Source organism: Thunnus albacares, chromosome 14 (genome assembly GCF_914725855.1).
Source record: "Thunnus albacares chromosome 14, fThuAlb1.1, whole genome shotgun sequence".
NCBI lineage: Eukaryota > Metazoa > Chordata > Actinopteri > Scombriformes > Scombridae > Thunnus > Thunnus albacares.
This window is the reverse complement of record NC_058119.1, coordinates 11,390,762-11,413,391: the sequence shown is the minus strand read 5'-3', so window position 1 is coordinate 11,413,391 and position 22,630 is coordinate 11,390,762. Positions and strand designations below refer to the sequence as shown.

Genomic DNA, 22,630 nt, shown 5'->3' with positions numbered 1-22,630 from the left:
TTTGAATTTATAGCCAAAAGAGACAAATTTCTGAGCATCAAGGAGTCAGCACCAATGAAGCACCTTACATTATTGTTACCTTTTGCTGTTTTACAGTATTAACACTATTATTTCTCTTGAAATGCCCTCACAATTGTCTACCAGCTTGAGTTATTTAGGACATGATAAGTACTTGGTTATATAAGCTTGCAGCTAGTTGACCACAGTTCCAGGAAATGTATTCATTTCTTTAAAGTGCAGTCAAATATGTTATATTCTGCAATATAAAGACACAATATTACCCCCATATATTCAATGTTTGAATATTCGGATTCCATTCTGTCATGATTTTCACAATATCACACAATATTGCAAATCTGTGTGCTGGGCATTGCAAGGTTTGAATGTATGTATGTGATGAATAAGTGTGAAGCAAGACAAAAATGAGAGCATATCTACTCTCTGAGTAAATCATGTCCTCTGTTTGACATAAAAAGTATCCATCCAGTCACTTATCCAGGTCAGGGTCACAGTGACAGCATAAGCAGAGCAGCAACTTGTTTCAAAACCTCCTGGAGGATCTCTAGGCAGCCTCCAATCCTAACTTAGGTCACAATCAGACTGCACATTAATTGTTTACTAAGAAGACCCTTGCAGATTTTAGGTTCCACCATCCAGAACCTGCACACCTCCAGATTCAAGAAATGGACAGGGAAAATCACTGCAGACCTCTCACACCAACTTCTCCCATCTAATAAGTGCTACAGAACACTGTACACCAAAACCACCAGACACAGGAACAGTTTCTTCACCCTTGCCATCACACTTATGAACAGTTAACTCACTGTGGCATTGTGCAGTAACCCTGGAACATTATAATACCCACTGCACCTATAAATTATACATAGTTATTTTAGTTTACAACAAAAAATGTGCAATACATTTTAGTCATTACTGTATATTTGAACAGACTGTATATACTGTACATAAACATGCATCTAAAGTAGCATGTCACTTTTTTTTTTTTTTTTTTTTACAATTTAATATTTATCTCAGCACTCTGTGCTCTCTTCACTTCTTTGCACTTTTTGTTTCCTGTTTACATTCCAAGGAAAGGGTTTCACATGTATATAGACATTCTTTGTATATACTTCTGAAGATTGTTTAGTTGTTATTATGTGTGTAAGTACATCAAGAGCCACTAAACTGCAAATTCCTTGTATTCATAAACATGCGTGGCCAATAAAGATTACACTGACTCTTGCAGATTATAGCATGTTTAAACTTGTACAAACTGTAGTGTGTGTGTGTGTGTGTGTGTGTGTGTGTGTGTGTGTGTGTGTGTGTGTGTGTGTGTGTGTGTGTGTGTGTGTTTTGCATTTTGGTTCAAATTACAAATGATCAAATGCCTATCAGCACTGTAGGATGAGTTGCATGTTTTCCTCCTTCAGAAGGATATTGTCATTGACACCTTACCACACACCTATTAGGGTCGTGCTGATGAGCTCCAGTTATTAATCTGGGAGCAATTATTAAACTGGGAGGCAGTTTGCTGCTGACATAAACAGCAGGCTTTACCAGGATAAATGCTTCAGTGCTTAGGCTTGAAAAGTGAAAGCAGTCAGTGTTGAATAGACCGCCGTGAACAGGGGGGAATGAGACGTGACGGAGAGAGGTCCTGGGTCCTCCCATGTGATGTGACCGCGGCCTGACGGACTGTGCTGCTCGTCTGTTTATGGCTCCTCCTGCTACAGTACAGCGGGGCAAGACGTAACAGCAGCGCAGGGGGAATAACACACAACCATACGTTTTTTTTCCAGGAGCCACGGCGAAAGATGGCAGACCGTGCAATGCTGAAGAAAAAGACATAGATGATGTGCTCAACGTCGCCTCTTCTGCTGTGAAGGCTTCGACATTTCTTCAAGATTAACAACACCCCAAATGAACTCCGTCAGAGCAAGTAACGTTAGCAGAAGACCCAGGCGAGTATCGAGGCCGCGCCCGGTGCAGCCGGAGAGGAACCACCAGGAAAGAGGTAATGTTAGCTAAGCTGGCGTTATCAGCTGGTGTACGGGTTGATTTGTGTGTTTTTATGATTGGACAGACTGGACGTTTTTGTTTATGTTCATATATAGTGCGTACAACGGGATAACGTCGGTTGCCGTGATAAAACAGCGGGTAGCTAACAGCAGTCTTGAACGGGCGCTGTGCAGTCAGGAAACACCGAGGCTTTTGTGTTTCCTAGCACTCAGGCCGCGCTTTGTTTTGCTTGATTTTTGCCCGGAGTCGGCCTTTCTTTTGCTTGTCTGACCTCTTATCGCTGCTGAAATTTGCTCTATTTTGTCAGCTAACGTTACGTGAATAGTGAAAGTGACAAACAAGGGGTTTGCTTGACTCACAAGTGACAAACGCAGGGAAGGATACACACAAAGTGGTTTTGCCAGTTGTCGTAGCATGCTAACTGAACCTAGCCAGTGTTAGCTGTTATTATTAGCATGTTTGGCTAGCTAAATGCGTCCAGACTTTATAAAAAAAGCCCCAGCCTTCGTAGCCTTTGCAACGTTAAAATGACAATGCATGGATATAATGCATGTAATTAATGCAATAACGTTGCTCTTACAACTCAGTCACATCATGTTTTAGGTTTTTTTCTGCAGTAACAACAAACTGTATGATTTAAGCAAATGCTGGCTGCAATTTTTCAAAGTAAACATTAGCTAGGAATGCTCTTTAATCATAGTTGCCAATGGCTAGAGGCCAGTGGTAGAGACCCGGTCAGTGTGGGGGTCACTGGTCAGTAACATTAATGTTTGGTGAATCTGATTACACGATATCATGTGGACTAGTGACATGTTGTGATGTTGGATCTCAGAGCATCAGTTGGATGACAATCAGCTGAGGGTGTCCTCTTAGTTACTTGATGTTTCTCACAAAGAAAACAGCTTGGTAATTTTGACAAAACAACCTCTTAAAGCATGATCTGTCAAGCTCAACCTGATGATGAATGATCAGTTCTCTCAACTGTCTCACTTAATTTGTTCATGATCTGCCAAGGTACCAATTTCCCTCCATTTGGCTGCTAACACAGTAGCTCAGTTGGCATTTTCATAGTGTTTGATAACGGATTGACAGCAGTTTATTTTGCCAACTTTACATAATTCAGTGTAAATTATCTCTGGGACTGATGTCCACCTGGTCTTAAATGTGTTTGGAGGACTTATACATGGTTTTTGGTGTGCAATTTCAGAGAAGTAGCTTTTGCTGACCCAGTTTGTTACATAGGCAGTGTTTGTAGTGGTTACTGGTCTAGTAGCTGGGGAGAGTCATCCTTGCAACCAGAGCAACAAGCAGACAAGAATTTGCATCTCCCATCTGGGGTAGCTATCAACTCATCATGCCATGGTAAATAGCCTTATAAATAGAAGTCAGGTTTAGCTCAGGGTTGATGCTATGGTTGGTTTTCTTCTGTTGATTGAATCCTGCTCTTGATAGGATTTGTAATCAATTTGTTGCATACAGAGCAGGTACTGAACAGAACTGTTTTTGTTTCTTGTGGGTTTTTTGTTCTGTGACTGATAAATTCTGTTTAGGCGATTGAATCTGGTAATCTGTTCTGCTGCTTTTTACTGAAACATTTCTGTTTAAAAGCTCAAATTATAATCATCAATGGGTGACTATAAAGTGATGTTTTAAATTCACATTTGTTGTTCACTCAAAGATGTGAAACATGCGTGTTAATTGTCATCCGTTCGCACAGATTAAGCTACAAATGCTTCAGGGCTTCACAGCAGAAAAGGTTACACCACACAGGAGAAAAAGTAAACACATACTGATTGAGTATTATTTAGTAATTGAGAGATAATTGTTGAGTGGTTATACAAGAATATCCAGTTGCATACTCTTCATCATGAATATGTTGCCTGCTTTGGATCAGTTCAATGGATGGCATTCCAAATTTTTATTTTTAACATTTTTTTCCCACCTTTTCCAGATGAGGACGTTCCTGCAGATATGGTCGCAGAAGAATCCGGTCCAGGAGCTCAGAATAGTCCCTACCAACTTAGAAGAAAGTCTCTACCCAAGAGAACAGTGTGTCCGACAAAGACAAACATGGAGGTACATTTATTGGGAATCCTCAAATAATAGTGTAAATGATGATAAAAGATTAAGATTTCATTTAATAAAACACAATAATAAATGTTTGAAAGTTTCCACTGACTTTCTCTATCCACAGGGTGCTTCCACTTCAACCACAGAAAACTTTGGGCACCGACCTAAGCGCCCCAGAGTTTCAGGAAAGTGTCAAGATTTACCAGGTAATTATTCGCACATTATTGACACATGATGTGATGTTTCATGGAAAAAATGGAACTTTGCTTATCTTCGTTTTCTGTCAAACAGTGAGATGGTTTATGTTGTGTACCTTGGTGTGCCTAATTTGCCTTAATACACTGCAGCCTTTGCAGTGGGACTACTGTGTACATTGCAGTGCCTGTGCTGAAACAATATATAATTTAGGCCTAACACATTGCAGGTAAAATGTGACTGGATGTGGTCTAGCAGCAACATACTTGCTCTGGTGATCTGTAACTGGCTCTCAATTACAGTCACAGAGATATAAGCCTCCATACTATCCACACAGTCTGCGCACATTTATGAAGAAGTAGTGTATTTGTTCATGAACTGAAAGCAGCCAGTTACTATTTTTGAACAGTGCAGTAGGACAATGAAAGGGCAATTCCGATCTTTACATTTTTTAAATATTTCAAAGTAGCCTTCATCATTTCTGCTGTTGCTATTGTGACTCCAGAGGTAGTTTTGGTTCCTCTTCTTACTATAAATATGCATAAATAACCTCCCTGTCTACCATTAAACATTTTCTTATTCTAATCCCATGGTCTGTCCCTCCTCTCAGCAGCTCCAGCAGAGCAGTATTTGCAGGAGAAACTTCCAGACGAGGTGGTGCTAAAGATCTTCTCGTACCTGTTGGAGCAGGATTTATGCCGTGCTGCATGTGTGTGCAAGCGCTTCAGTGAGCTGGCCAATGACCCCATCCTCTGGTGAGACTCACCGGTCTTAGGACCATGTTTTAAATCACGACTGGATGTTCCTGCAACTGCTTGAAATCTTCGAAAAGTGTTTTTTCACGTTGTGTGTGTGTGTGTGTCACCAGCTGCTTTTAATCAATTTCTCTTTGAAATTGCGCGGAGAAAATAACTGTCCCAAAGCTACATGTTCAACTTTTTTGGATGGTTACACCAGTTTTCTAGCTTGAATTGAACAAGTGAACAAGCAAGAAGGAAGTATGCTTTTTGTGTGCCTTGGTCAGGCTTGGTGCATCAGAGCCCCCAAAGTGGACATGGCTTTTTGACCGCTTTCATTTTCATACAGTCATTAACTTCCTAAAAAAAACCTTCACAACACAAATGTAGAAGCCTTAAAGATGCAGTCGTAGACTGTATTGTAACATGTAAGAATTCTACCACAAATGACGAGGATGACATTAAATGTTTTTGTGCCTTCATTTTTCAGGAAGAGGCTGTACATGGAAGTGTTTGAATACACACGACCCATGATGCACCCTGAGGCAGGGAAGTTCTACCAGATAAACCCAGAAGAATACGAGCAGCCAAACCCGTGGAAGGAAAGTTTTCAGCAGCTGGTATGGAACATCATGCTGACTTACTGATTCACTGCTGATCTTGATAAAAACAATCTTGAAGTCTTACTTACAAGTGTCGGTTAAGTAATGGTGATGCATTGCAATCATGTATTGAAAGGTTTATTGTCGAAAGGTTTTGCCAGCAAGACAAAAATTTGACCCTCTTTGCTATCTTTTAATCTTGACACCGATATTTTTGTTGCCGAGAGTTGCTTCTGCGCGACTTTAAATCCTCTGTGTACAGATGGTTAATGTCATGTGAAAGGGCAACACCACAGGCCATAATGGTGACATTCAGTATGCAGGGCGTAGAAGGGAACTATGTGTTTAAATTGTATTCCTTTGTGATATATTGACCTTTTAGGATTGTTTTCCCTGGACAAAAATGCTTCAGACGTTTTTCTAATGACAGCTTTTCTCCCCCATCTTGTTAAAAATGTAATACCAGTGTGGTGTCTTTGCTGTCTGAAATTGTACATTAATATGAATTAGTCAGTTCTGTAGTGTGTGAATAATTCTGTCAATGTTTCTTTACAGTATAAAGGAGCACACGTTAAACCAGGCTTTGCAGAACACTTCTACAGTAATCCTGCCAGATACAAAGGGAGAGATAACATGTTTGTAAGTGAACTGTTTATAACTTTTTTAAGTTTTTTTCCCCATTCTCATGCCCCAGCCATTCACCTGACCTGTCTTTTTTTTTTTTTTTTCCCTCCAGTACTATGACACCATTGAGGATGCTCTCGGAGGAGGTCAGGAGCCTCACTTTGATGGCCTGATATTCGTCCACTCCGGTATTTACACAGACGAATGGATCTACATCGAGTCGCCCATCACAATGATCGGAGCCGGTATGTGTGTCTGAAGTCATGGTCCAGTGTCACCGTGTAGTTGGTTAGTCTACTCTCTCATTTGACCTTTTATAAATTATATTATAGCTCCTGGAAAAGTCGCCGAGAAAGTCATCATTGAGAATACCAGAGACTCCACATTTGTATTCATGGAAGGCTCAGAAGATGCTTATGTTGGATACATGACCATCAGGGTGAGATTTCTTTACTTTTGTTATCGTGTTATTTGAAGTCGTCGTTACTTTTGTCACAGTTGTTGTTAACTAACTGTGGACTGTCCACTGCAGTTCAACCCTGATGATAAATCCGCCCAGCACCACAACGCACACCACTGCTTGGAGATCACAGTCAACTGCAGCCCCATCATCGACCACTGCATCATACGCAGCACATGCACAGGTAATGACGCTGCTGCTTCTTTGATCGGCTTTATGGCCGGATGTGTGTGTCTAAGGTGTATTAATAAATGTTTGCTCTGCTCGTTTCAGTGGGGTCAGCTGTCTGTGTCAGCGGCCAGGGCGCTTGTCCCACAATCAAGCACTGCAACATCAGCGACTGTGAAAACGTTGGCCTTTACATCACTGACCATGCGCAGGTAAGCACAGCTTTCTGCCTGTATGGTAAGGTGTCACTTAAACACTTAAAGGTATATGTTAGCTTGTATTATTGTACTGTAGCCGATTGAGCAGCAGCAGCAGCAGCAGAGCTCATCTTGCTCTTCACATATTCATACACATTCCTGGCTGGTTTTGTAAACAGTAATTATGTTCCAAGCAAAACAAGCTGTTTAAAATTAACTTTGAAGTGGACATGAAGACGGACTGAGACTTAAACTTATTCATCATTGTTCAGGGAATTTACGAGGACAACGAGATTTCAAACAACGCTCTAGCTGGGATCTGGGTGAAAAACCACGGAAACCCAATCATCAGACGGAATCACATCCATCACGGCAGAGATGTGGGAGTTTTTACGTTTGACCACGGCATGGTAAGTTAAAGCTCTTCGCCGTTTGACGGTGTGCTTTATGTTAAAAAAAAAAAAACTATTGCTGAGTAAATCATTTTGGCTGGAGCTACAGTAAGTTTATGTTTTTTTTTTTTTTTTTTTTGTCCATTTCCAGGGTTACTTTGAAAGCTGCAACATCCATAGGAACCGTATTGCTGGCTTCGAGGTGAAGGCGTACGCCAATCCAACAGTGGTTCGCTGTGAGATCCATCACGGCCAGACGGGGGGCATCTACGTGCATGAAAAGGGCCGCGGCCAGTTCATCGAAAACAAGATCTATGCAAATAACTTTGCTGGTGTGTGGATCACCTCTAACAGTGACCCCACAATAAGGTCAGTGTGGTAAATACTATATTGAAAGTATCATTTAAAAGGTATCAAATTGGGCATTCGTTTACAGATGTATCATGTCCTAAAATGTGTCATTTGTCCAAATACAGGGGCAACGCCATCTTCAATGGTAACCAAGGTGGAGTGTATATTTTTGGTGATGGCCGAGGCCTCATTGAAGGGAACGACATCTACGGTAATGCCTTGGCAGGAATTCAGATCAGGACGAACAGCTGCCCTATCGTCAGACACAACAAGATCCATGATGGCCAGCACGGCGGCATATACGTGGTAAATATTTTCAAAACATTTCCTGACATTTAAATCCACAAAATTAAACATAGTCTTACATCTTAACACCTTTTTAAACTTTCATACGGTATGATTTTGTCATATAACAGTGATGTATGGTGGTTTTTGTGTCATGCAGCATGAAAAAGGACAAGGCGTCATCGAGGAGAACGAGGTGTACAGCAACACGCTGGCAGGAGTGTGGGTGACAACAGGCAGTACGCCAGTGTTGAGGAGGAACAGGATACACAGTGGGAAGCAGGTAAAACTTCAAGTCTGATCACTAGAAATAATGTGAAGTGACAACTCAAAGACAAACATGAGTCCCATATACACCTGGATGACATGTATACTGTTACCTGATGTAGCTACACAAGCATATTATCATGTGATCACAATAGAAATGTCCTATAGAAACAAGCAATTTCATAACATGCATTTTAAAACCTGGAGTAAATGAACATATTTTTGCTTAACTACTTTTTTTTTTTCTTTCTCAGGTCGGGGTCTACTTTTATGACAATGGCCATGGCGTGCTGGAAGACAACGACATCTACAATCACATGTATTCTGGAGTTCAAATCAGGTTTGTGAGAAACATTCGCAATGACAAAAAATGTGTATTACAAAAGTCTCAACAGTCAGCATTAGTGCAGCAGTGGATCAACTTTCCCTTATTTGTCCCTTTTTTTGACAGAACTGGCAGCAATCCCAAGATCAGGCGGAATAAGATCTGGGGAGGTCAGAATGGAGGAATTCTGGTTTACAACTCAGGTAAGACTTTATCTGTTTTCTGTTTTATTTTTTTCTACAGACAGTCATGGCCTCTCTCTCCAGTCTTCTGCTGTACAACCTCTGACAGTGTGACTACAGTTCTCCCCTGTCACCCTAATAATGAAACATGCATATATGTTTTTCAGGCTTGGGCTTTATCGAGGACAATGAGATCTTTGACAATGCTATGGCAGGAGTGTGGATCAAAACGGACAGCAACCCCACTCTGCGGAGGAATAAGATCCATGACGGCAGAGACGGGGGGATCTGTATATTCAACGGAGGAAGAGGTAACTCTCATGAAAGCACGCGTATATCATCACAGTAAAGCAGTTGCTAGTTTGATATGTATCTCTGTTTGTCAGTATATTTAAACTGTTTGATATATCAGCATAATCAGTTATACACAATCTATCTGTAGGATGCTTGTACAGTTATACTTTCATGTCAGTAGTTTGACATTGAGTCTGTTTTTCTCAGGTTTGCTAGAGGAAAATGACATCTTCAGAAATGCCCAGGCGGGAGTCCTCATTAGCACCAACAGTCACCCTGTACTGAGGAAAAACAGGATATTTGACGGCTTCGCTGCGGGTGGGTAACAGCATACAGGCTGTTATGTAGTTATTTTAAATTGTGATGGTTATTATGGTTTTTCAACATGCTTACAAATGTGTCTGTGTACACAAACAAACTTAATTGAAACTATTAACTATGAACTATGATTTTCTTCACTAGGTATCGAGATCACCAATCATGCCACAGCGACCCTAGAGGGCAATCAGATCTTCAACAATCGCTTCGGAGGGTTGTTTCTTGCATCTGGTGTCAATGTTACAATGAAAGGTACTTTCTTAGTCATGAAGATTTTGACATATTTGCTTGATAAATGCTGAATTTCCTTAATTGTAGTTTACCAATTACTGCAATTTTTCCTTCCAGATAATAAAATAATGAACAATCAAGATGCCATTGAAAAGGCTGTGAGCAGAGGTCAGTGCCTGTACAAGATTTCAAGTTACACCAGCTACCCAATGCACGATTTTTACAGGTAATCCATGTTTATACTTGTGATCAAGCTGACTAGAACGTCCCCAACTGTTTGTCTTGTGATTTTTGACGGATATAATTTGGCCTCCCACAGGTGTCACACCTGTAACACAACAGACCGCAACGCCATCTGTGTGAACTGCATCAAGAAGTGTCACCAAGGACACGATGTGGAGTTCATCAGACACGATAGGTCAGTCTTACTGACCCATGTTACTACAAATGATGTGATTTACATAGACAATTTGTGATTGTCACTATTTAAACTGGTGTTTATACATGTGGCTTGTGAATGGGATTCTGTGTGATCTTGCAGGCTTTAGAGAAGGTGTGATCATGAGTGTCTGTAAGGCAGTTTTAACCTGTGTTTCAAAGGCAGCAATCAGGAAAGTTATGTTAATGAACAGTCTTACATTTAAAAGAGAACTCCAGCGATATAGCATTGCACGTCTAAAACATTGTTGCACTCACACTAGACAGTTTTTAAAAAACGATCAAAATCAATGCAGCAGAACCAGAGATGTCATCTTTTCTTTAATCCCACGTATTCAAAATCTAGCAACTACACTTCCCACGGTGCAACTCCACCGACAACAGTTCAATTAGGAGATTCAGGTGTGTTGTGCTAGTAGCAGCTAATACACCTTCAGGCTGCTATCCTCAAACAGAAATGAGGAGTGGGCTACAGAGGTCTAGTACCCTCACCTCTTTTTAACTCCACACCCCTAGATGTTGTTCATTTTCAAACTTGTAGTTTTCAACCCCAACCAAGGCTGCCTCTAGTGATGTCACTTGGGGAAATTTGTACTTTTTTTCACACATGTAATAGTCCTCCCAAAGACCTGTAAACATACTTGACTTTGATGTGTAAAATTTATGCAGTTCCCCTTTAATGAACTGGAACTAATCATAATAATTATCATGTTTTATTAATTACCGACTGTAACTGTTTCTATTAATTACTGATAAGCAGGGGTGGCACAAGAAAGACAATCTGACAATCAATTTAAGGGTTTTATTTACCTAAAAAAAACAACAACAATTACATCTGATTGACAAGAGCCGTGACACTGTTTACATAAAAGTTGGTAAACTATTCAAGTAAAGGTGTGGACTGCCTGTCCACCTCAAGGTGTAATTATCAGTCTTTACAGTTTGAGCACCTGGTGTGGAAGTTTGTAACGTCCATTACAAACGGATCAGTTTAACTTGAATTGTAGTTAGCCATTCAGATTGTTTTATTTGCTGAGGTTCAGATATTGTCCCTCAGTTACGACAGAGGTGAATGTAAGTAATCAAAATTTTAATGGGCCAATCACCACAACCCCAGATATTAATCATACCAAACATTATTGGGATGAACTCCAGACCTCTGATTGCCACTCGCATCTCAATCACTCTCATTTGTTCAGTGACTCAAAGAGGTCCATGCATAGTCAAGCTCAATGAATGAAGTGAAACAAATTTTCACTTCATTCATATTATCAGGCCAAGAAAGGAGAATCTTGTGTGAAGAACTGATGTCTGCATGCTTTCACACAGAGCCTAAGACGTCTTTTGACGTGTAGCAGCTTTGACGAGGGTCAGAAGTGGTCCAACAGGGTGTAAAACACAGGGATTTGTTTTTACTGGTCACTGAGTGCTTTCTATATTATGCTTTCCTTATTCATACAGTTAAATATACAGGTTGTAATCCTTTCTCCTCTTCTCTCCACCTGTAGATTCTTTTGTGACTGTGGCGCAGGGACACTGTCAAATCCTTGCACGTTAGCCGGAGAGCCGACTCACGACACCGACACACTGTACGACTCGGCCCCTCCTATAGAGTCCAATACACTGCAGCACAACTGAGCTCAAGACCTGGGATCCTTTTGCGCTTCAGGAGTAATGGACATGAGACACTTTAAGTTCTGCAGTGGAGGAGGAAATCCAAACTCAAGATACAGATTCACTCTTACAGAGCATATACAGTGACTTCAAAAAAAAAAAAAAAAGAAAAAAAAAAAGACTTGGACATGAATATGCTAAAAGGAAACATTTAGAGAAAAAGAAGGTGATTATGGATGCCTCGCTTTTTCTTTTCCTTTAATTATTTTATAAAAAAAAGTTGACATTAATGGGACAGAGCAGAAGAGCGTTTGACTCAGGGTTTGTGGGCGAGTTGAGTTGGTCAAGTAAGTGAAACCGGTGAAAGATGGACATACGCCGCCGAGGCTCATCTGCTTTTGAGAAGTGGAAAAACGAGATTCTGCAGTCATGTACAGACCCATCGTGGACAGACGCTCAGTCAGCCGAGGCACAACTTTTCTCATGTGGAGGCAAAGGCCCCAAATACGAAATGCTTCCATCACTGGGCAACCGACGTGCTCGTATGATGCGTACGAGAAAAATGACCTAGCACTTCAGCTTTTTTTCTCCCCCCCCTTTCAAGACAACTGTTGAGATTTGATTTTAATGCTTTTTTGTGTAGTTTTGTATTTTCATGCAAAAATCTTACTGTACTTGAATGTCTTTATTTTATTAAATGTGTTAATTTTTTTGGTTATTATACCCTAGAATTGCTGTAATTATACTCATGTCGCAGTATCTAACTTCTTTCTGTGAAAGAGATCAGAGAAAAGAGAGGAAAACACTACACATTTTCTCCAGCAATGTTGACTCATTTTTACATTTGCAATACAGAGAAACAGATGCTGAAATGTGCTTTCACAAGGCTCGTATGACTTTTTCTGTTTGGGACCGAATCATAAATGCACATCTTTGTAAGGGAACTGAATAGTTGTGATATTTCAATCTGTTTTTGTACATAATCTATGCATATTTCTGTTTGTATTGGGCCCATAAAAGAAGACTCCACTTCACAGGATGCTCTTATGAGAAAGATTTGGGGCAGAATCAATCATGTATACTCAAGGCTTTCAGTTGTAACAGTTTAGGGATGTAGTTTGTTTGTTATTCTAATGAAGATAGAGCCTCCTGTTTACTTATTTACCAAATAAACACATTTCTGGTCAAAGTATTACAATGGATCTGTTAGGAACTTATCTAATGACATTTAGATGGTTGTACCTCATGTGATTTATTGGTTTTGTATATTATAAAATTTATATCCATCTTGCCTTGTATTAAAATCATTGTAGTTATCTTTTTTCCTCTCCCTCTGGTTCTAAACTCCAATAAGTGCTGCTTCTTGACCCGTTAAGAAACAATTTTTTAAACTTCATTTTTCATCTCCACTTTCGTCAAGCCCCAGAGATGAAAGAGACGAGTCTTGTGAAAGCAAAGCTAATTTAGATGTTTTTTTTTTTCCTTGTTTGCCAATGTTGCTGGAGAATTTAAAAGGCTTTTACTCTACTGAAGCTGAGACAAGTATCTATATACAGCGCTATATGGTTTCATTGCCCTCCCCCCTACTTCCCCTCCCCATTCATGTGTACTGGTGATTGTGGGTTCTCATACAGACTGAAATGTATGCATGTATCATAACATCTAGACTTAATATATTGTGAAGTATTCAATAACCGTTATGTAGGCGCTAGCGTGAATTAAAAGGGTTTAATTTCCTAGATGAAACATTGTCATTTTTTAAAAATAAACTTTATTAGATCATTACAGTAGTGTTTTTTCTAGCGCTGAGATAACAGAAAAACAGAATCAGCAAGAACGAAGCATAAGCACAAACTACAGGGTGTTGATCATCTGAACGAGTGATGCAAAGTGTGTGTTCCCCAGTGAAGTGTCTTCAGCAAACTGGCAGAGCTTCCTGTGAGGGTAGAGAGAGGTAGAAGATTATAATCAAGTTCCTTGTTTTGGATTCCACTGCAGTACAATGAGGTACAAAACCACCATATTAGTTCAACTAGAATATTAATACATACTTGAAGAGTCTGAGGCTGATGGTGCTCTTCTCAAACTCTCTGGCCTTTCTGTGTCCTGATTGGATGACAGCCTCTGGTAGGCTGGCGAGCCGAGCAGCGTTGAAGCCATAACTCTTTGGACAAGCCCCGGTGATGAACTTGTAGAGGAATGTGATGGTCTCTTGACTTGGATCTTCACATTCATTCTCCACCATGCATGCCTAAAAGTGACAAAACATGGCATTGTACTTCTCAAGATAACAATGTTACACACGGTGCAAATGTGCAGCACCTCGGACAAACTGAACATCCAAATATATGAGAGCAACAGAGTAAAACTACACAGCCCACCAAGAACAAGGGTCAGATTATTAATTTGAGAACAGAAATGAATAATTCACAATTAGATAGTTGTTCATCGACATAATATGTGACACACAAAATTAATTCCCTCTAATTATTTGCACCACATTACTGCAGTAATAGATACTCGTGTTGTTTTTGTTGGAGAAGCACCCAGAGTGTTAGCAGCTGGCTAGCAGCTGTGTTTGGTGTAGAAGTGTTAAACTACTAAATTCATTCCTTTTTATTATTCAGCAACCAGCTTTACTGGTAAAATATGTTTGGGCACACACACGGATTTGACTGGTTTCCAGCAGCTCACAAGTCTGATCTCTGTCGTTTGTCCTTGTCCCCTCTTCCTAACACAAATTTGATGCAGCATTGGACATGTTTCAGCACTTTGATGAAGTCCAAGCTCTCAGGTCATGGACAACCTAAATTAGCTTTTTTTCTTTTTTCCCCAGTACAGCTTTATTTTTTTACTTTTGACTGAAATGGTTTGATATAGTTTGGGTTTTGCCCTAACTATCACTTAGTTGCCACACAACATTGTGGGATCTATGAGATCAAACACAATAAGAGATAGTTTCTGTTCTATTGATTGAGACAAAAAAAACCAACTTTTACATAATTACTTTACAGGAACAAATAAGAAAGAAAGAAATGTTTCCTGTAGCAAAGGTATTCCTGAAAAAAAAAAAAAAAAAAAAAAAAGCTGTCCACACAGAAATTGGACCTGACTACATAAGACGTGTAACATGATGACAGGAATTAAAATTTCTCTAGATGATAATTCCAGTCTCAGCATTTAACAAATAATGTGGCTGCTACTGTTTGCTTGTGCAGTGCCATATTTAGCATGTTTTGCCCTGAGGTACTCACCATGTGGCCCAACCGCACAGCAGGGTTGTTGGCGTAATCCTCCACCAGGGAGTGGTAATGTGTAGAGAAGAGGGTGCGACAGCAGATTTTCTCAGCAAGCTCCTTCACAACAGCGCTGGCAATCGCTGTGCCATCATATGTGGCTGTGCCCCTTCCTGCAAACAGTTCACAGCTCAATGGTTACACCCCAAAAACAAGTGAAGAGCCAAACAGTGTTGATGTATACTGTCGCTATGAATAAACCATAATTTTAAAATTCACAAAAACTTGCCTAATTCATCCAGGAGCACAAGCGAGTGTTTAGTGGCATGGTGCAGGATGCTGGCAGTCTCACTCAGCTCAACGAAGAAGGTACTCTCTCCTACAGTAGACGTAATACATGATACAGGTTTAGCCCACAGAGAGGAAGCTTGGGACATTGCTTCTGTTACAGGAATTTGTCATTTTACCAGCCATAATACGATCCGAGGCTCCCAGCCGAGTGAAGACTCTGTCAACCGGTGTGAAGCGCAGCCTCTCGGCAGGAACATAGCAGCCCAGCTGAGCGAGGATGATCACAAGTCCACACTGCACCAAACAAGAGCACAGTATCTCAATATCAAGGGGGGACAGCTATAACAGCCCTGCACCTGGGCGTGGTATTCAAATTATTTCCACCCCTTTACATATTTCTATGAGTTTCCGCATTTTTATATTAATGTTCAAAACACTAAACATTTATTTATCAGCATACATCCATAAATAACCCACCTGTCTCATGAGAGTAGACTTTCCGCCCATGTTCGGCCCTGTGACGAGGACGCACGAGGCCTGCCCTTCTTCCTCATCATTCTCACTGCTACCAGCGCAGCCGATGTAGATGTTATTTGGGATGAAGTCATCACCAAAAAAGGTCTTTGTGACACATGGGTGGCGGGAACCAGTGAGGTCAAGGAAGGGAGCCAACTGCTCATCGTGTTCAGGGAGCACCACCTGCGGTCTGGTCATCGATCCATCTCCTCCCTGACTGTAGCGTGACAAGGCCAACAGCACATCTGAAAACAGACGATGACTCATTAGGAATGAAAGTTAAGAGTAATTAGACACTGTATCAATCCAATTCACTTAAGGGTTACAAAAATGACAAAATATATCATTTGATTCCTGCTTTTCTTCAATAAATTCAATAAATAACTTGAAAGCTGTATTACTTGGTTAGATTTTGCAGGTCAACTCTGTTGTAAATGAAACCAAACATGACCTGTGGCAGAAGGATGGCCCAGTGCTAGAAAATCACATTATCTAACTGCAGCAGTAGACAAACTATACAATTATCTCTGTAAGGAGCAAAGAAATGCACAACAATTTTCACAACAGTGGAAAAACAAACTACTTAGATGTGTTTTAAACGTGATAGGTACTTAGTGAGAGTAATATTATAACAAGCACTCAAGCTGGTGCATATCATCTTAAATATGCTTTATGGAAATGTATCTGCAACACCTGCAGGAAATGTATTCAGAGCAGACACCTGCAGCGCTAACTCATTTTCACGAGTTTTTTTCCAGAAGGAAATCCTCCCCTATGAGGCAAGACAAACAACACTGTGCTTTTTGTGCTGCAGTAATTAAAAGTATCACTTGACAAAATGAGTGATGGGTGTTGTGAAAAATAATGTTGATTAACGAGAATAAAAACAATGTAATTACCAAGCACCGCCATGCACTCCACACCCGTCTTCCAGTCTCTGTAGTTCTTGTCAAAGTTGTAGAAGAGTCTCCTCATGCAGTCTTTCAGGGCAGCGTCTCTCTTCTCCTCAAATCCTTGCAACTCTGAGAACAGTCGCTCAGTCTCCTTCGTCACATAACGCTTCCAGCCTTTCTTCGTCGACTTCACCTCGTACTCTTCGGGGATGTTCCTCTCCGAGACGCTGTCGGGCACCTCCATCTGAAAGCGGTTCCGCCCGGTTCCCCAGTAGGCCATGCTTTTACAGCCAAGTCTCTTTTTCTGTCTGTCCAGGTAATCCTGCAGCTCTCGCTCACAGTTCTTGATCCCGGTTAGAGCCTGGTCATACTCTGGGTCGAAGCCAGCCTTAGGGGTTATGACACCAGTAGTGCGAGCTTTCTGGTGGTCGAAGGCTGTCTCCCAGCGCTGGAGTTCGGAAGAGAGGTCTGGAAAGAGGCCGTCTTTTTCGCTCTTCTGACTGACCACTTGGGAAAGTAATCTAGACTGAAATTGGGCCGAAACTGGAGAAAGGACAGAGATGATCTCCTGCATTGTCTTGAAACCTTCGAGCGTGGAAAGGAAGTCTGCTATCTTGCGTTTGCTGTAGGTGACCTCCTCGTAGAGAACCGCTCTGCTGTCTGGGTGGTCCTCGCTCTTCAGAGGAGTGCCGATGCTGTGGATTTTACTCAGGAGACGCTCCAAATCTGGGAGCTTCTTCAGCAGGTCTGAAACCTCACTTGCCTGGGCCTGAGCTCCCATCAGGTCGTCCACTGCATCCAGTCTGTCCCTGATGGATGAAGGGTTACAGAGAGGAGCGCAGAGCCACTGCTTCAGCAGCCTCTTGCCAAACGGGGTAGAGCAGGTGTCCAAACGCTCCAACAGTGTCCCCTCTGTTCCTCCTGAGCCATTCTGAAATATTTCTAGGTTTGCCAGAGTCACTCCATCCAAGACCATGCGCTGACGAGTCTGAGCAAAAAAGCTGGCAGGGCCGGCAGCTTTCTCCATCTCGACATCAACAGGGACATATTCTTCAAAGTTGGCCATGGAGAGCAGCTCCTTGTCCACCAGACACTTCTTCAGGTAGAAAATGCATCCACCCAGTGCGGACAGTGCCAGCTCGTAGCCCTCCTTTGGGGTAAGGCACAGTGAATCACTCTCAGAGGTCATCTTTTTGAGAAGAGGAGGAAGAAAGCTGTTCCCTGTCCCCTGATCCTTGTCAGCAGTCTCACTAAAGTAATCTTCTTCCGAGAGGGTTTTAAGGGTTTTTTGAGCATCCCAGAACTGAGTCCCAGCATTGAGTCCTTCCTGCAGAGCAGAGGACAGAGAGGCCTTGAGTATTTTGCGTGTTTCAACAGATGGGTTTCCCCTTTCAAAGAGGACCTCGGCAGGGGCAAAGTGTGCTATCAGGGTGCGCAGACGTGAGCAGTGACGGTCGTCTGTGAACTGACCTACATGGAAATAACCCACAGAAGTATCTACAAAGCTCACTCCGTAGGTCCGGCAACAGCCGGAGCTCTCCTCTTCAGCCTTTTCCTTTAAACTCAGCAGGAACTTGCTCTGACTCTCTGAAGGAGCACCGTCCAACACACTGTAGGTTTGGGTGCCTCGTGTGATAATCCGGCACACCTCTCTTCTCACCACGCGGTCAAACTTGGTGGGCTTAAGCATGGTCTTACAGCGTGCTTCCATCATGTCTGGGGTCTCCGTCTGCTCTACACGAGCCACCTTGTAGCCTTTTTGGACCAGTACATCTGAGAAACGTCCAAAGCCGATCTCTGGGAAGCCTGAGTGCGCCCAGCTTCCCTTCATGAAAGTTAGTCCCATCTCGTTGACTCCAATCACAGCATCCATGTGGTAGAGCTCATAGAACTTCCCCACCTTATAGAAAATGACTGTGTCAAACATGTCAGATTTGAGCTGCCACCAGCGACGCATACCAGGAGTGTTTCTGTTCAGAAAGTCTTCCGGCACATACAGGGTGGTAGGATCGTAGTCATCCTCTGTCTGTCGCCGCCTTCGGCTGTCTTTTCTCCTGCCATCCTGCAACCACTCCAGCTTCTCATGGTCCCAAACTGTGGCGCTTCCACTGGTGCCTGAGCCATTTGCTTGGCTCTCAAAGCTGTCAGGAGCAGAGAAAGCTGACAATCGATGCTTTGTGTCGACTGCGATAGCTGCTGGAGCTCGTTTGGGTGCACTGGGCGGGGTTATGGATATCTTTTCTTTTTTGTTAGCAGGCTTTTCTGCAGGACGTTTGCGCTTTACAGGCTTAACGGGGCTCTCTACTTCTGACTCTTGTGTGCTCTCCTCATCCTCCTCTTCACTGTTCACCGTTGCTTCCTCCTCTTCATCCTCACTGCTGCTTGCGGCATGTTCTGGTTTGAATTCCTCATCTGACCCATCACTGTCTGAGGCTACAATTATACGACGGCGCTTGGCCTTATTTCCCTTTTCTGTTGAAGCACGGGATGAACGTCGACTGGCTTTAGATGACTTCACATCTACATTTTTCTGTTCATCCTCATCACTGACCTCTTCATCAGTCATTGTTGAATTGTCAAGCTGAAACAAATAAGGATTGGTAATAAGAACATGTAACTTGCATTCCTGATCCGATTAGGTAACAAAAACACTGTCTTACTATAAACACTGATGAAAAAAAGCATAAAAATAACTTATTCTAGAAAATGTCGACTTTTATGTCAACATATTATTATTATTAATTAATTATTATTATTATATTAGTCAACATATTAATGAAACATAATCACAGTGTCACCTCCATTTCTTCATCATCATCCTCTTCCTCATCAGATGGATCCTCGCAGACAGACATCTTCAGTCTTTTTTCGGGGCTGTCAAACATGACACCGTCAGCGAGCTCCATTGCACGACGGATTACAGGTTTGCCACAGAAAAACACCCCTCCAGTCTTAGCATCACTACTGTCAGAGCCTGCAACACAAATGAGATAAGTCATCATTCAACGATGACAAAATCTATCATTTAGATGACTGGGAAGATAAAGCACATAATAATAATAACAACAACAACAACAACATCAATCATTCTTGGAATTTATAATACAATATTGATAATTATTATTATTTGTAGCAGTAGCTAACCTTGGTACTCTCTGACATATTTGGTGCTGACCCATCCCCTAGTAGGGGGTTCATCGAAGAAATGGACATGTATGCGTTGGTCCCGACCACGGCCTCTCATTTGCTGTCCAGTCAGAGGTTGGGGTACCACCATACATGGCCACCAAGGGTGCCCCTCCAGTTTTGCCCACACAAGGGCACCAGCATTGAAGGAGCATGTGGAGCTGGGGAAAGGAAAGAAAAAGTCAACTTTATGTTGAGGTGCAGACAGAAAACAGAGAGGGGTATGACATGCAACAATGATCCCTGGCCAGAATTGAACCAGGAACATCTTGAGTCTTAATCAGTAGGCCACGAGGACAGTTCATTGTATATTTTTAACAACTCGCTTTATTGGTATCCCCTAAAATCATACTTGAGTTATCATGACCTGGGTTCCAGCCATTAAGATCTTTGCTTGCAAGAGAGATGACATTGTGCTGTCAAACTGACATAATCCTGCAGTCCACTGTAAAGTTTACCAACTACTTTCTCTTATAAACTTGATATAAATTACAAAGCACAACAGGTCCAATTCCTTTTTTATTACATGCAGTTTTATTTAATGTTTTGTTAATAGGTATTACTCAACGTTACTTTCAATATTTTTTCAGTGTCATAATCTGGTATGTTAAATGTTGCTAATGCTATCCAACTACACTGAATCAAATTTCATTACGACATTTGGTAAATTTACCTCGTCCAATTTCTCAACTATTTTCCCTGATTTTAGTTTTGTTGGGGCTCACGACACAGCATCACATGATGCAAGCCGTCTAGTGGACGAAGACTAAAACTACACACATTGTAATGGGGAGGGGAGTGTTGCCATGATGAGTTCACTGAGTAAATATCACAATCACCACCACACCAGCTTATGTGCAGCAAATCAAAGATAGTGAACATTGACAAGTGACGATCGTTAGTAGATTTCACATTTAATATCTTACTATATCCCCGTTGTTACATTAGAGAGGAGTTGTTGTGGTTAGCAAGGAGAACATAATAGGTTTTCAAAGTCGACTGACTCGTCTACATGCAGCTTTTCCCAATGGACCAAATTGATTCGAGGACTGAATTGCTTTTTATTTAGCTTAATCCATTTCTAACTGACAGACAAGCTAAAGCTAAGTTTTTTTTCGGGCCTTGCAGGCGTTGCTAATAGGAGGAAACGTCAACAGTGCAAAACGTGGCTGCAGCAATTACACCGCTCCCAACAGGAATATCACCGTTAACTCACCTTTCTTTGGTTTTTGGTGTCTTGTCGCCGAATAGTTTGTTGAATCCCCCTTTGGCAGGCTTGGAGTTACTTTTCGGCTTGACTCTGTTGGTCTTGGTCGGTTGCTGCTGTGCTGCCTGCTTAGCTTGCTCTTTCGGAGAGGAGTTGGACTTCTCAACTGAGGAAGGCAGGTCTGCCTCGACGGGAGAAGGACTGGGCTTCGGCTTGGAGACCGGCGGCGGAGACTTGGTGAAAAAATTGAAAAGAGAGCTTTGCTTCGCCATGTGTCCGGGTTTTAGGGAAACTATTTTGTGATAATCCTAACTACAGCACCCTGCGTCACCTAGCACCCAGCTAGACAGCGTCACGGCGCTCTGTTCGCGGGAAATAGACTCATTGGGTGTAGTGGGCGTGGACACGGAGCTTCCGCCAATGACAAGCCAGTACACTAAACCACGGAAGTCACATGGGCCCTGTTTTTGGCGCAATGCAAAAGTGATTTGGTCGTGTCTAGATGGTAACCCTAGATTTGCAAAACTCTCGTGAGATTTGTGCACGTTGTTCCTTTATTGTGCGCGTTGTTTGTCTCGTAGAAGACAACTGTGTTTTATGATATGACAACGTTGTGTGTTAAGGTCTCATTAGGGTTATCAACACTTGATTAGGGTTAGAGCAGGATCATGGTTTGAGCTAAAATGATCGCTCTCGCGAGATGTTTCGCAGCTCTAGGGTTACCTTCTAGACATGCTAGACACGACCCTTCCTGTTTCCATCTTAGCTTTATTACAGAGAACAGAGAGTACATGCATACAACAGAGAGAGACCCGTGTACAAGAATGAACTTGTACACTTTAAGCATAGACAGATGCACTGATAATTTACAGACGCATGTTAGATATTATTTTCATGTTAAGAAAAGCAAATTACAAGTGGGATTGCAAATACATAGATAGATAAGTACAGACTTTTAAATTGTTTAAGTGAAATTGGAGGGTGTAACTTCACATTTTTTGCAGCTCATTCCATTTGTATGCAGCATAGTATTTGAACCCACTTTTTCCAAGTTAAGTGTGAATAAGAGTTACAGCTCTTGTTAAAATTCCCTGTGATCTGACATTGTAAATACTGTATTTAAATATGAGCAGAGAGCAGATGCAATTAGGCAGTTTTTGCAGTAGGGCCTTATAAATAAACACAGAGTCAAGAGGCTTTAAAGTGGAAGGAGAAGCATGCTCATGTACAATATCGCAATCAAGCACAGGCAGAATTGTAGATTGTGCAATGGTCTTTTGACTAACAGAAGAGAAACATGATTTGTTTCTATACAAAAATCCAAATTTTACCTGCAGTGTGTACAAACCATCTATGGTAAAGTGATTATTAGTGATTTACAAATCTATAAATACTTTCCCTTGTTGCTCAGAGGTATAAAGAACTTTTAAAATGAACAAACATTGCAGCTTTGAAACATATCACACAATCTTCCCCAGCAGAAGAAGTTTTCCCAGTTGTCATTGAAATGTAGACATTTCCATTGTTTTCTA

The 22,630-nt window shown here is 41.6% G+C and overlaps 2 protein-coding genes across 4 annotated transcripts; one reads left to right on the top strand and one right to left on the bottom strand.

The window, feature by feature from the left end:
* The first annotated feature begins 1,653 nt into the window (after positions 1-1,653).
* On the top strand, positions 1,654-11,956 carry fbxo11a (F-box protein 11a). 3 transcript variants are annotated; one of them, XR_006407028.1, is made up of 22 exons: positions 1,654-2,014; positions 3,971-4,095; positions 4,214-4,295; positions 4,895-5,039; positions 5,512-5,641; positions 6,179-6,262; positions 6,360-6,492; positions 6,580-6,686; positions 6,780-6,891; positions 6,981-7,087; positions 7,345-7,482; positions 7,616-7,833; positions 7,941-8,121; positions 8,261-8,383; positions 8,622-8,707; positions 8,819-8,895; positions 9,042-9,185; positions 9,376-9,486; positions 9,631-9,738; positions 9,835-9,885; positions 10,037-10,135; positions 11,664-11,956. XR_006407028.1 is itself a non-coding variant. In XM_044372051.1 (22 exons), the coding sequence occupies exons 1-22, from the start codon at positions 1,921-1,923 to the stop codon at positions 11,791-11,793; spliced, it is 2,640 nt and encodes an 879-aa protein (XP_044227986.1). In that variant the 5' UTR covers positions 1,655-1,920; the 3' UTR covers positions 11,794-11,956. The 3 variants fall into 3 exon arrangements, 2 of the variants coding, with proteins under 2 accessions (XP_044227986.1, XP_044227985.1); XM_044372051.1 differs by having other exon boundaries at positions 1,655-2,014; positions 4,898-5,039; positions 9,835-9,943; XM_044372050.1 differs by having other exon boundaries at positions 1,656-2,014; positions 9,835-9,943.
* Positions 11,957-13,520: 1,564 nt separating this feature from the next.
* Positions 13,521-21,465, bottom strand: msh6 (mutS homolog 6 (E. coli)). The gene is made up of 10 exons (XM_044372049.1): positions 21,108-21,465; positions 19,850-20,052; positions 19,504-19,679; positions 16,712-19,286; positions 15,774-16,057; positions 15,473-15,590; positions 15,295-15,384; positions 15,024-15,178; positions 13,821-14,020; positions 13,521-13,705 (listed from the first exon to the last, which is right to left on the bottom strand). Exons 1-10 carry the CDS (start codon positions 21,368-21,370, stop codon positions 13,624-13,626), a joined length of 4,146 nt encoding a protein of 1,381 aa, XP_044227984.1. The 5' UTR covers positions 21,371-21,465; the 3' UTR covers positions 13,521-13,623.
* Between the last annotated feature and the right edge of the window lie 1,165 nt (positions 21,466-22,630).

Coding starts and splice junctions, on each gene's coding strand:
- msh6 (XM_044372049.1), bottom strand. CDS start 21,370: ATGGCGAAGCAAAGCTCTCTTTTCAATTTTTTCACCAAGTCTCCGCCG. Junction 20,053..21,107: donor ACACCAAAAACCAAAGAAAG/GTGAGTTAACGG, acceptor TCCTTTCCCCAG/CTCCACATGCTCCTTCAATG. Junction 19,287..19,503: donor ATGATGATGAAGAAATGGAG/GTGACACTGTGA, acceptor TATTTGTTTCAG/CTTGACAATTCAACAATGAC.
- fbxo11a (XM_044372050.1), top strand. CDS start 1,921: ATGAACTCCGTCAGAGCAAGTAACGTTAGCAGAAGACCCAGGCGAGTA. Junction 5,642..6,178: donor AGGAAAGTTTTCAGCAGCTG/GTATGGAACATC, acceptor GTTTCTTTACAG/TATAAAGGAGCACACGTTAA. Junction 8,896..9,041: donor AATTCTGGTTTACAACTCAG/GTAAGACTTTAT, acceptor TATGTTTTTCAG/GCTTGGGCTTTATCGAGGAC.